The following is a 12,156-nucleotide window of genomic DNA, read 5'->3' as shown; positions in this document are numbered from 1 at the left end:
TTTAGAGTTCTAACTCAACCAACTCTTTGATAGTTTGGCCTTACTAGTTCGTTTAAAACTTATCTAGAGGTAATAGATTTATGAAATTGAAATTTCAACCTCTAGATTTCAAACGGGCGGTAAGGATACACCTATTAACTAGAAATAAATTTTCATTTAGTAGATTGGAAAATGTAAAGAATTACATAATAATATTTATTTTTGGTCGGGCTTGTTCATACTGTGAGCTTAGAAATAAATAAAAAATTAATGAAAACTTATTTTATAATAAAAATGCATCACTTCTTAACAGATAAAAAGTGTGAAACCGAAACTGTATTTTAATTAAGAAAAAATAAAAAATAGGAATTAGAATATATTTTTTTAAAAAAAATATATTATAATGCATTTCTTTTCTAAATTATATAATTATGTAATAAGTATTAAGTAGCAGATAGAAGTTTTTAAATTTATCCGCTTGCGTGGACCACTGGCTTGAAAGCACCCATCGAGGTGCGTACTCCCCAGGACTTGGCCGATCTCAGTCGTTGGTCGTCCTAACATCACATATGACCCAGATATCCATTACACTCCAAACTGGCTCCACCAAACACATTCACACGCTCTGCCGCGAGGATAATTTCTGCATTCCGAGTACCGACACTTGGAAGCCCCTGCTGGTTGACAAAAAGGAACTCCGGAGTCCATATTAATGCAGGAGTTTCCTGCACCGCGGATGCAGACGATCAGCTCGCTCCCAACTTCCAACCCCGCCCGATCTATCATAGTCGCTCCCCACCCCACTTCACCGCAATTCACACACACGCACTATGGACCAATGGGCTATGGTACATAATTGTGGGGCCCACTTAGACTAGAGGGCGGCCTCCACGTGGTCCCCCCCAAGCCTTCCGGAGGGTCAAACTCGTCCAAACCCATACTTACGCCGGACGGATCGTATTTAGAGTTTTGAGATGCAATGGATTCGATATCCTCCTCCTCCCACGCGCGCATCTCGAAGCGTCGATCCGTGCCGGCTGCCGCCGATCCCGACTTCGATCCGTCCGCACACGCAAGGGCAAAATAGTAGATAATGTGACACGTGATGGCATTTCTATCGTGCAAACTTCAGAGATCAAGATATCCAGCGGCGTCATCAAGGTTAGGTCCGGCATCGGCGTCGCCCCCACTCTTCTCTTTCAAACATCTTTGCTGACGGTGGCTCGCCTTGTCCTTCTTCCCGCCACTCCCCGTCACCTATCTTCTCCTCATTCTCACCAACATTTAAAACTAGACGAAAAGGAGAAAAAAGAGTAGAAAAGAAAGGGGGCAAAATAGAAAAAAAAAGAACTAAGAAAGAAAGCGAGTGAGAGATTTCGGTGCCTTTTCCTTCCCCCCCTCCCCCTCTCTCCCTTGTCCCCACCTCAAAACCCACGCTCCCCTTTCTCGCAGCTGCCTCTCTGCCTTCATCTCTTCCTCTCATCGATCGGCGATCCTTCCGTTATCTCCGCCTCACCCGGCGGATCCGATCGGATCGATCGGAGGCCGTCGGATCCGATCTGGATTGTTCCATCTCGCGTTCGCCGTACCTGGATTCGTCGCAAATTCTGACGTTACCGGTTATTGGATTGCTTCGCCATCTTCCGTCCGGTTTCCATCCAAGCGCGGTTCGATTTGTAGCAATTTGAGCGCTTATTGGGTAGAATTCGAGGAAGTATTGCTATCGGCTAGGGTTTTAGAGGATTCCTGAAGGAGAGATGTCGAAGGTGGTGTACGACGGATGGATGGTGCGGTACGGGAGGAGGAAAATTGGGCGTTCCTTCATACATATGCGGTACTTTGTTCTCGAGACAAGGGTTCTCGCCTATTACAAGAGGAAACCTCAAGATAACGTGGTAAGATGGAGATCTACTTCTCTTATTTAATGATTACTGCTGAATTATGTAACAGTACCCTAAAATTTAAAATTTATTTTGCATATTATTTAACTTTCAGTCGCTTAAGAGTTCTTGTTTTAGGTTCCGATCAAGACCCTTCTTATCGATGGGAACTGCAGAGTGGAGGATAGGGGACTTAAAATGCATCACGGACATGTAAGATTTTGTACTTTTGGTTCTGAATTGTTGTCATTCGGCTGAGAAATCTTAGAGTAGAGCACTTATCTGGAGTCTGGAATATTCTAATGGTTGGTCTAATATCTAAAATATGTTGGTCGTGCCATAGAGATGATGTACTGTGGAGTGGGGCATTTTATTATGATGATACATTAAGCCAAGTTTCTCCATGCAGATAGCTGGATAGGTCGATAATCATCAGCATATTTTTGTTTTCCTGGCACAATTATAATGACAGTATTATATAATCATCTAAATGATACTATTTTGAGCTTGTCTCTCAGATATTTACATATCTTTGAGTTGAAAAGCTGTGATAAGCTACATATAGTACTTTCACTGGAACATGTTGATGTCTGATTCAACATGGGTCATCCATGCAAGCTACAGCCATTGCTGGTGGCAGTAGAATTATTGACTTGATTAAAAATTTATTCTATTATGTGAAGGAGGTTAATACTGGATCTGTCTTGAGTATTGGCTATATTTGGAGAATTACTTGAGACCTACCTTGAGCTTTGAATGTGATCCGATTCCATTTAGGAGTAGCTTCTAATAAATTCAACTCTCAAGAATTGAACGTCTATTACTACTTCAGATGGTATGATATTAGATTTCTGGAATCATAAGAGGAGGTTCTCAGTTGTTTCTCCATCTTCTTCATATATTTTCTGAAAATATGAGACAAGTGTCTTCTTCATATCTTTGCTGAAAATACGAGGCAAGCTCATAGAGATAACTGGTGAAATCCCTTCAAAGTTGTGGTCTGACAGATGACACTTTGAATTCTTCTTTTTATTTTCTGATTAGATAATTTTTGAACCTGCTTTAAAATAATTAAACCTGAGAGGCATAGGATGGGGTCATAAAGTAATCCATACTTGATTTGCACCTGGCCTGTTTGTGGAATTTAGGAATAAAAAAGCTGAACATAGATATCAGTGAAGAAATCAATCTCTGGCTCATTAAAGATCATTAAGCTTGACCTAGATTCTTTTCAAGCACAAAAGAAAAATGTGTTGAAACTTTAAATTAAGATCCACGAAAAGATGGCAGCTATGATGTCGTAAATTTTCTGAAACTTTGTCATAAATAGCTTCCTTGTTTAGTTGGATGTTGACTATTTGTTACTGTCCAGAAGACCAGATGTCACCTTTTCTTTTTCTTGAGCAGTGAGACATTTTTATGCTGGGAACTTGATATTGGTAGTGTGTCTGTCTGTCTGTTGGGGGGTGGGTATTGTTTTGTGATGCTTGTTTATTATAACTATCTTTTTTTTTTTTTGTTGGTACTAGGAATTTTCTGTTATTCCTTGAAGCATGCTTCTTATGATGCAAATGCTCTTTCTTACTCGATGTCTTTTGCAGATGGTTTATGTCTTATGCGTTTACAACAAAAAGGAGAAGTATCATCGGATTACGGTGTGCATTTTAATTTCTAATTTTGCTCTTTGTCCTAATTTTAAACAGTGAGAGGAATGCCTTTTCTTTTAATTCGCTTGTCAAGCAATATATAAAGTTTTCTGTGTCAGACTTGCTGAACTATCTGTGAAGTCTGGCGACTATTATTCCATTGGTGACTTCTTGGATTGTGAATGAGAAATACAATTTCCCTGTCTTCTCTCTTATATTAAGAATTTCATTTGTTTTGCTTGAAAAGTTGAATAGACTAGAGGGTATACTTTCTCAATTTGTAGGTGCTTTAAGTCCTTTAACATTTGGATTGCAGTTACCAACAATGGATTTACAATCTCCCTCGTTTGCTAATTAGAATGCTTTCTAGACTTTGTTGCAGTATGGTCCTTTATTCATAATGGATTATGACTTGCTTTTATATAAGGTGTTTGCGTTAGTTTCTTATTTAAACTCTTTCAATTACCTGTTTGTGTTCTTTGACTAGATGGCAGCATTCAACATCCAAGAGGCCCTGATCTGGAAGGAGAAAATAGAGCTTGTCATCGATCAGGTTCAGTATATGCAATTATAATTTGTATATCACCATCTTTAGACATCTGTAAGAATTTGAGCAAGATGTCAACAGTCAATGGAATTTAATCTGAAGCATTTTTCTTCCAAGTATGGTCTTTGTAGTTAAAAATGTCGAGGTAATAAATACACCTAGATATTTAGAGGTAAATAAAGTGAATTGTTGGGATTTGAAATTGTTTTTGCTGCCTTTTGTATATCAAGTTCTGTTATACTTGATACCACTGTCTATTTCATTTTGGTGTAATTTTTTTAAAGTTCACAATTCCTCAGCTAAACTTGTTTATTATTGTTTGGAAAAGGATAATTATCATAGTGGATTTACTTAACACTTTTATGCTTATTGTTGCAGCAAGATTCCGTAATGGCTAATGGAAATAAGGCCTACACTTCTTTTCTCTACAAATCTGGTATAGATAATGGAAGGAAAGATTCTTCCTCTGATCGGGAAAGTCAGTAAGTTTCAGAATTTCACAGTTCTCTTAGTGGTGCTAGTTTGGTTGGGCTTGGCACAAAATGTTTTACCGTTTCATGTCTTTTGGTCAAATGACAGGAAAGAACTAGTTAAAACTTAAAAGTCTGCATCTGCTCCACTAAAACAACCCATAGCAATGCAAAAGTAACCATTGCTTGCAGAATCTGAAAGAAAAAATGGGGTAAAGGATTGAAAACAATGTACTAAAGGACTATTAAACAAGTTTGTGTTAGTTATAGTGTTATACAAGAGACATGGAGCGAGACATGTCGAAGTAGGAATCCAGGTTATAGATCCTTTTTCATGGTATACAATTTTCAAAATTTGAGAGCTTTTTGACAAAATGATTGTAAAGATTCATCTTATTGTTCATTTCAGATATTTTTCTATGTCCAAATCATAGTTCTTATATATTTTTATCACGTTTTGACAGGTGTAGTCATGAAGAAGAATCAGAGGACCAGCCTGCATTACTACGGAGAACTACTATAGGAAATGGTCTGTAGGGATTGACACTGGCACTTTTAGCCTCACATTTACTAGCATATCCAGATAAGCATGATATTCTCTTTTTTGACTTGCAGGTCCTCCTGAGTCAGTATATGACTGGACCAGGGAGACTGACTCAGGGTTGTCAAATCAAAGCAGCTCTGATCAAGTTTTCTCTAGAAAACATTGGCGTCTAGTGAGATGCCAGAATGGCAAGATCCCGTCTCTGTTATCTCTGTCGTTTATTCCTCTTAGTAGACTTTTCCATCAATCGATTTGTCTATTTGAAAACCTCCATTAGGTGGATTGTAGCCATTTATAGTTTAATTGTTTGAAGCCATGCTTGGGTTTGTATGTGATCCTTTATACACTTAAATTGCAGGACTTCGCATTTTTGAAGAGCTCCTGGAAGTAGATTACCTTGTAAGTTCGGAAGCTTGTTCCAACTTATGTTTGTATGACTCTTTTTAAAGATTTTATTCAATCTCATATATATATAAATTGTATTATTTATAGCCAAGGAGCTGCACTAGGGCAATGAAGGCTGTTGGCGTAGTAGAAGCCTCATGTGAAGCAATTTTTGAGCTCATAATGAGCATGGATGCAACACGTTTTGAGTAAGTCCCTTGGCTCTGTAGATCTATCTTTTGTTTTTTTCCCTTGAGCAATAGATTCTCTTAGTTGTCATCACTTTGCTATTGTAGGTGGGATTGCAGCTTCCAGTATGGTAGTATGGTCGAGGAGGTAGATGGACACACTGCGATTCTATATCATAGACTGCAATTGGATTGGTACCCAAGGTAATGCTCTTTCTGACAGAAGAAAAAGGTGAAAATGGATTTGCGGAAAAAATTGCAGCTAGATATTCTTTTTGCTGCAGGAAATACTCTCAGAATTTATTGGGAAATTTTGATGGCATGGTACATCGCCAGAAATTGTGTTCATTTGTCGTCTTACATGTACCTATGTAAATAATATGATTTAGGAGATGATCACCAGCATAGGAGATGGCTAGTATAATATAGTACAGATTTCTGTCTCAGCTTCTGTCACTAATGATTGAATCCATTTATGTAGGGCTTTTAAATGCTTAATGTCAGGATTATGTCCATCATGGATGCATGTGATTAGTTGGTCTCAATTGAGTAGATTTCAGCTCTTCAAAATACAAAATGAGGGTCAGCAGTGCTCATTTAGGAACAGAACAGCTTAAAACTTGAATGGAATGATAGCGGTACTTTGGAAGATACCTTAAAATATTGAAGGATAAGCGAAGGAATTGGTCTTGGCAAATGTAAGTAAAAGAAATCTTGAAAAGGATCGCGGAAGTAGAATGTCTCTGTAAGTAAAAGGAAAAGATAACAAAGAAATGGTGTGCTTCCTTAATCTTTTTTCACATTAATAATTCATAGTAGTAATTTATATCACTTTAAGCCTCTAAGCCCTCAACCATGCACATCAGCACATCCTTCAACATACTCTCCTGGGAATATATGTTCTGTCCTCATGGGCTCTTCTGGGTTGTAGTCCATACTGCACTTAAAAAATAAACTCTGCTTCATACAGTTATATGCCTGACATTTGGAAGTATGTTGACCTTACTTTTGCTCCCCAATACATATTTTTCTATTCAGGTTTGTCTGGCCACGTGATCTTTGTTATGTGCGATACTGGCGACGTAATGACGATGGAAGTTATGGTGTGTATTTACGTTTCTTTATATTCTGATTCCATCATTTTCTAATGAATGTCTATGCTGGTTGTCATTGTGCAGTTGTGCTTTTTCAGTCTAGGGATCATCCAAGCTGTGGTCCACTGCCAGGATTTGTGAGAGCCCATATTGAGAGTACTTCTCGTTAACTACTCTAAGGCTTATCGTGAAGTATACTTTTGAAATTGTAATTGAAAGTGTGTTGTCATGCTTTACATGCTTTGCAATGTTTCTTTTAGGTGGAGGGTTCAACATTTCTCCCCTAAAATCTCGAAATGGGAGACCTCGAACACAGGTTCAGCATCTTATGCAAATTGATCTGAAAGGATGGGGTGTTGGTTATTTACCATCATTTCAACAACATTGTTTGCTTCACATGCTGAACAGTGTAGCTGGTATTTGCTCTTCTGGTTGAAGTTTAATATTGCTTGTCAATCAGTACATCAAAAGTTACTTTGTAACGCATGTTTTGCTACTACTAGGTTATTTGTTTGGACAAATGGTTATATATTTCTGAGTTCCAGTTCTTAAGCATTTAGAGGCAGCAAGTAAAAGTGTCTCATTATTTGTGATGAAGTTGAGATCGTCAAGGTAGATTGCTACATTTTTCTTATAGTGCCTACAATTTGAAAAAGGTAGAAAAAAATGTCCAGTTCACATGTAGGCCTGGATAATAATGCAAATGAAACTGTACAGGTTTACTTCCAGAACGCAGCATGATTCAATTTTTTTTTAAAAAAATTCTTTTCCTTTGAGTATTGTACTTTAACATTTTGTTTCACGGCAGTTCGTTTTTTTTTATTATGCCAACTTTGAATAGGGCTGCGTGAATGGTTTTCTCAAACGGATGAAACCCACACTCTTCCCAGGATCCCAGTGATGGTCAATATGAATACAAATTCTGTTTCTTCTAAAAAGGAAAAGAAATCACAAGAAAATTCAGCACACTCTGGCCTTTCGCTGGATCAGATGCATGCTGCTAGCAGAAATTCTGCCTTGATGGATGAAGATTCTGATGAGGATGAGGATTATCAACTACCAGAACCTGATCAGGAGGTTGGTTCTGGCTCTACCCATGTATATCATCCTTGATTTCTGGATATAAATGAGATAAACATTGTGATCTGTGCAGGCCTACTCGGTCAAACATGAGGTGGATATTAAACGGATTGGTAAAGTCTGTCTTCCTTTTATGATTTTGTTAGAATCAAGTTGATATCTTATCGTTTCATTCTAAACCAATTGAAGGTTTTGATGAGGAGCCATCAGATCAACTTGATTTATCTGGTTTTTCTGGCAATTTACGTCGGGATGACCGTGAAAATACTCGGGATTGCTGGAGAATATCTGATGGGAACAACTTCAGAGTCCGAAGTAAACATTTTATATATGATAAAACCAAGGTATCCTTATTTTCCCTTTAATGAAACTAGTTTTCCTTTTTCCAATTTGTAAGATACTTATAAATTCTTTGCTTCCTGCTTTTTATAGATGCTAATATTTCAACTGCAGATTCCTGCAGGAAAGCATCTTATGGAGCTTGTAGCTGTTGATTGGTTTAAGGATGTGAAAAGAATGGATCATGTAGCCAGGCGAAAAGGTTGTGCAGTCCAAGTAAGTTGCATGAGTTTCTCCATAAGTTCTCTATAATCTTGTCCTACAGTTTATATATTTCAAATGTTGGCAACTAGAAAAAAGAGATATGAAAGTTGATTATAGTTGAGATGAGGATGTTGAGATGGATGCCTGGGGCTAGTAGGAAAGTTAGATTAAGTAATGGCTATCCCGAAACAAGTTAGGGGTAGACCATTGGAGAATAAGTTTTATGAGAATATATTGAGGTGGTCTTGACATGTACAAAGGAGACCACATAATGCACATTTATACCAAATTGATTCTATAGAAGTGCCAACATTCAGGTGGCAGGAAATAGTAAGAAGAAGCATTGCAACTTGTATTGTAGCAGATAGATCTTATTGAAGAGAAGGATTCAGTTTGGTAGTTTGATAGCCCCTATGGCCCTACTATTACCAACTATTGTTGCATCGGTGTTTTCATTTATTTTTTCCATATGATAGTTTTTTCAAAAACAAATACTTTTTATCAACGATGGTCGTGTCAACTGGAGTGTCCCGTGCTAGTTGGCATTTACCATGCTGGCGGCATGCCGACACATGGCACGAGGGGTGCTACACGGCACCTCTCCTACCATTGACCTTGTCGTCACCGCTCTTCGCCGTCCTTGCACTTTGTCAATCTTGCCTTTCCTGCTCTTCGTCGATCTCATTGTCGTCCGAGTTGGAGGTTTCGCTTGGGTCGGAGCCCTAGCTCAAGGAGAAAAAAGGGCAGATGGGTTGGGTCATTGGGTTTGGATAAAAACATAAGTTATGGAAGAGCGGTGACGGCGAGATCAGTGAAGAGCGTTGACGATGAGCGGCGAAAGGTAAAGGGAAGTGGTCTCCTCATCTTTTTCTCTTCCTCTCTTGCGGCACGGTCGGCAAGTGCCACAACACGTTTCATGCAGGCCATGCATGCTTTTTGCAACTGTGTTGTATCATATTACTTGTTTTTTTGCCATATAATATTTTTCCATGAAGTTCTTATTACAGTATAAACAATATGTGGAATTAAGTAGGCTGTTAAAATTTAACTATTAATTGTTCATCCTATATATTATTAATTAATACTAGGTGGACTCAGATACAGATGTTACATTAGGTACTGTAGGTGGATATGACTCCACATTTATTTCTTACATTTTCTTCATCCAGATATCGAACCATCACATGATCTTCTAGACCTTCAATCATGAAATTATTGCTTGTACTCTTTATTGTATTTGTTCCTTCCTCTTTTATCTTGCAGCGTAAAGTTTGTTTTTTTTCTGAAACTACTGATTTGTAACTTGAGGAGTTTTATATAAAGAAGCTTTTTCTGCTGATGTAGCTTGCTTCTGAGAGGGGTCTATTTTCGTTGGTGATAAATGTTCAAGTAAGTTTTTGCCCATTTGAACTTAACTGATTTTATTTCACTATGGATATGAGATATCTTATGCTTCATAATCAAACCCATTGAAACATATGTCCTGCCTTACGATACTCATTAGCAGTTTCTTTCCAGGTCTTTCGTATCTATTCACCAATCAATATTGATCTTTTGCTTCATGCTCTCACCTGAATTACATTTGGCGTTCATAACAACGTTAAGCCTTGAAGTACCTATAAAGTGGACATCCTTAAGAAATCTTGCATTCTGTGATGACTCTATCTTGTCTTATCTCTTGCCTTGGGCAAATCACTATACAATTTGTTATTTTTTTGACAGTTGTAGAGGCAAACAGTTTGCACATGGATCACATCTTTCATTATTTTATTGTATACTTGGGATCCTACACGGAATAGTGACCAGTTGATTTTGCAGGTTCCAGGCTCAACCAACTATAGTATGGTGTTCTATTTTGTTTCAAAGAAGCTGGTACCTGGATCATTATTGCAGCGTTTTGTTGATGGTGACGATGAATTCCGCAACAGTAGGTTCAAGCTAATCCCATCTGTCCCGAAGGTCCTCATCCTCTTCTTAAAAATAATAGTTGTACTTTTTCATTTAGGCTAAAGAGTAAGCATGCAATTTATATGTTTTTTTTTTGGTTTGTTATAGGGGTTTATGTTGCACTTATGTAGTATGAACAATAGGTGGTATCAAAGTCCTTTGCCAATTTCCTAACTCTAATGAGCTGATGCAGGGCTCCTGGATTGTGCGCCAGAGTGTTGGAAGCACCCCTTGTTTGTTAGGCAAAGCAGTTGACTGTACATACATCCGTGGGCCAAATTACTTGGAAGTAAGAATTATCTAGCTGGCATCTACTTATGTTATCTCACATATATAGTTCATTGACTAGACATTGATACACTTGGATTTGTGGTTGCCAGTTTTGGATCTATATATGCTATATCTTATGGTCAATACTTTGTGCAGATAGATGTTGATATTGGTTCTTCTACAGTGGCTAATGGTGTTTTAGGACTCGTGTGTGGTGTGATTACAACACTGGTTGTTGACATGGCTTTCCTTGTACAGGTACTTACTTTCCCTTGTTTTAAATCCGAGTGATGATGGCAAATATTTTCTTTGGCATATTCCATCTGATATAAGAATCATGTTGTATACACAGGCCAACACTTTTGACGAGCTTCCTGAAAGGCTTATTGGTGCTGTTCGTGTCTCACATGTTGAGCTGTCAAATGCGATAGTTCCAGTGCTAGAGGATAATCCTCCATCCATTTGACAGCTTTGGCTAACGGATATCTATTTCTGCTATATTCGAAATTCTTTTCTCGACCATTGTTGGTGGAGGAGGTGCATGTGCTCTATTTGATCATGAGGATATGGCGGATATCTGCTGGATGCTGAATGCTTCATTCACAAACTACAGCAAATCTAGCCATGCAAGCCTTCTCTTTGTACATTCTGAAAGGAGTAGGGAGGCAACCATTGGTACTTTTGTTGGAGTAATTCTATTCTGTGGGAAAATTGTTGAAATTATAGGCTGTATAAAGTGTGCCTCATTTTATCTTTCCTGATATGTTATTTTCCAATTTTTGGCAGCCAATCATGACTCATGAGTCATTCGTGAGCAGGAACTAAATATTAGTTCCTTGAAAGGTAACTGCAAAACTTCTCTTGCTCACAGCAGTCAGCTGATTAATGAAAGACTTTGTTTGGCTTTTTCTACTATGTTCAAGCAGTAATGCTTGTACTTGCATTTTGTTGGTTGTCATCTGTGAAGGTATCATTGCAAAATAACCATCAATGCAAGGTGCTTCGTTCTTAAACTCAGCTCGCTGATCGTGTAGAAGCTTATTAACAAGCTGAGTTCAAGCATATGATAGGACGTTGTGATTGAAGCTTTTCCTTTTACGACTCTTTTACTTGGGGAATTTTTTAAAGGACACCCTTTTAGTGATTTCGTAATTAACACCTGTCTTATATAAATATTTATAATCCAACCATGACTTTTGTCTATAAGTTCATATACACGATTCAGTCTTTACTGTCAATCGAACTACCTTCAATCCTAAACTATATTTTACTTAATTCCCATTAAGTTATAATATACGCTTCATTCATTAACTACTCTTGATCAGATACTATAGTTTGCAACTCAGACAATGAAGTTACAAGATATGCTTGATCCACTTTTTAAGCTACCCATCACTAATCAAATTTACAAAACACCCCTGACAAAAATTCTCAGTGTTAAATTGGAAACGAAATGTTCCTATTCAAATACCATTTTATTATAGCTTAACTTTTATTTTTTAAAGTTAACTCGGGATGTAAAGGAGTTATAAAAATATAACAACGTTAAATTACAAATAACTTAAAAACGGGATGTTTCTATAA

General features: G+C 37.8%; 1 protein-coding gene across 3 annotated transcripts; it reads left to right on the top strand.

Annotated features, from left to right (window-relative positions):
• Window positions 1-1,048: 1,048 nt before the first annotated feature.
• Window positions 1,049-11,484, top strand: LOC140766613 (protein ENHANCED DISEASE RESISTANCE 2-like). 3 transcript variants are annotated; one of them, XR_012105474.1, is made up of 22 exons: window positions 1,049-1,874; window positions 1,998-2,072; window positions 3,461-3,514; window positions 3,993-4,058; window positions 4,431-4,534; window positions 4,987-5,051; window positions 5,138-5,254; window positions 5,425-5,465; window positions 5,559-5,659; window positions 5,747-5,842; window positions 6,677-6,741; window positions 6,817-6,888; window positions 6,993-7,148; window positions 7,574-7,809; window positions 7,886-7,925; window positions 8,002-8,156; window positions 8,266-8,367; window positions 9,700-9,744; window positions 10,174-10,314; window positions 10,496-10,591; window positions 10,757-10,830; window positions 10,925-11,484. XR_012105474.1 is itself a non-coding variant. In XM_073106079.1 (22 exons), exons 1-22 carry the CDS (start codon window positions 1,737-1,739, stop codon window positions 11,036-11,038), a joined length of 2,181 nt encoding a protein of 726 aa, XP_072962180.1. In that variant the 5' UTR covers window positions 1,060-1,736; the 3' UTR covers window positions 11,039-11,484. The 3 variants fall into 3 exon arrangements, 2 of the variants coding, with proteins under 2 accessions (XP_072962180.1, XP_072962181.1); XM_073106079.1 differs by having other exon boundaries at window positions 1,060-1,874; window positions 10,729-10,830; XM_073106080.1 differs by having other exon boundaries at window positions 1,739-1,874; window positions 1,984-2,072; window positions 10,729-10,830.
• Window positions 11,485-12,156: the final 672 nt, after the last annotated feature.

The sequence above is a fragment of the Typha angustifolia genome, chromosome 9 (assembly GCF_048772165.1).
Source record: "Typha angustifolia cultivar Huaian chromosome 9, ASM4877216v1, whole genome shotgun sequence".
In the NCBI taxonomy this organism is placed as follows: Eukaryota; Viridiplantae; Streptophyta; class Magnoliopsida; order Poales; family Typhaceae; genus Typha; species Typha angustifolia.
This window is presented reverse-complemented; position numbering and strand designations above follow the sequence as displayed.

Bases quoted from the DNA above. Each gene is read 5' to 3' on its own strand.
- LOC140766613 (XM_073106079.1), top strand. From the start codon at position 1,737: ATGTCGAAGGTGGTGTACGACGGATGGATGGTGCGGTACGGGAGGAGG. The intron at 5,255-5,424 runs GCAAGATCCCGT...CTTAAATTGCAG, and splicing joins TCTAGTGAGATGCCAGAATG to GACTTCGCATTTTTGAAGAG. The intron at 8,157-8,265 runs GTATCCTTATTT...TTTCAACTGCAG, and splicing joins TTATATATGATAAAACCAAG to ATTCCTGCAGGAAAGCATCT.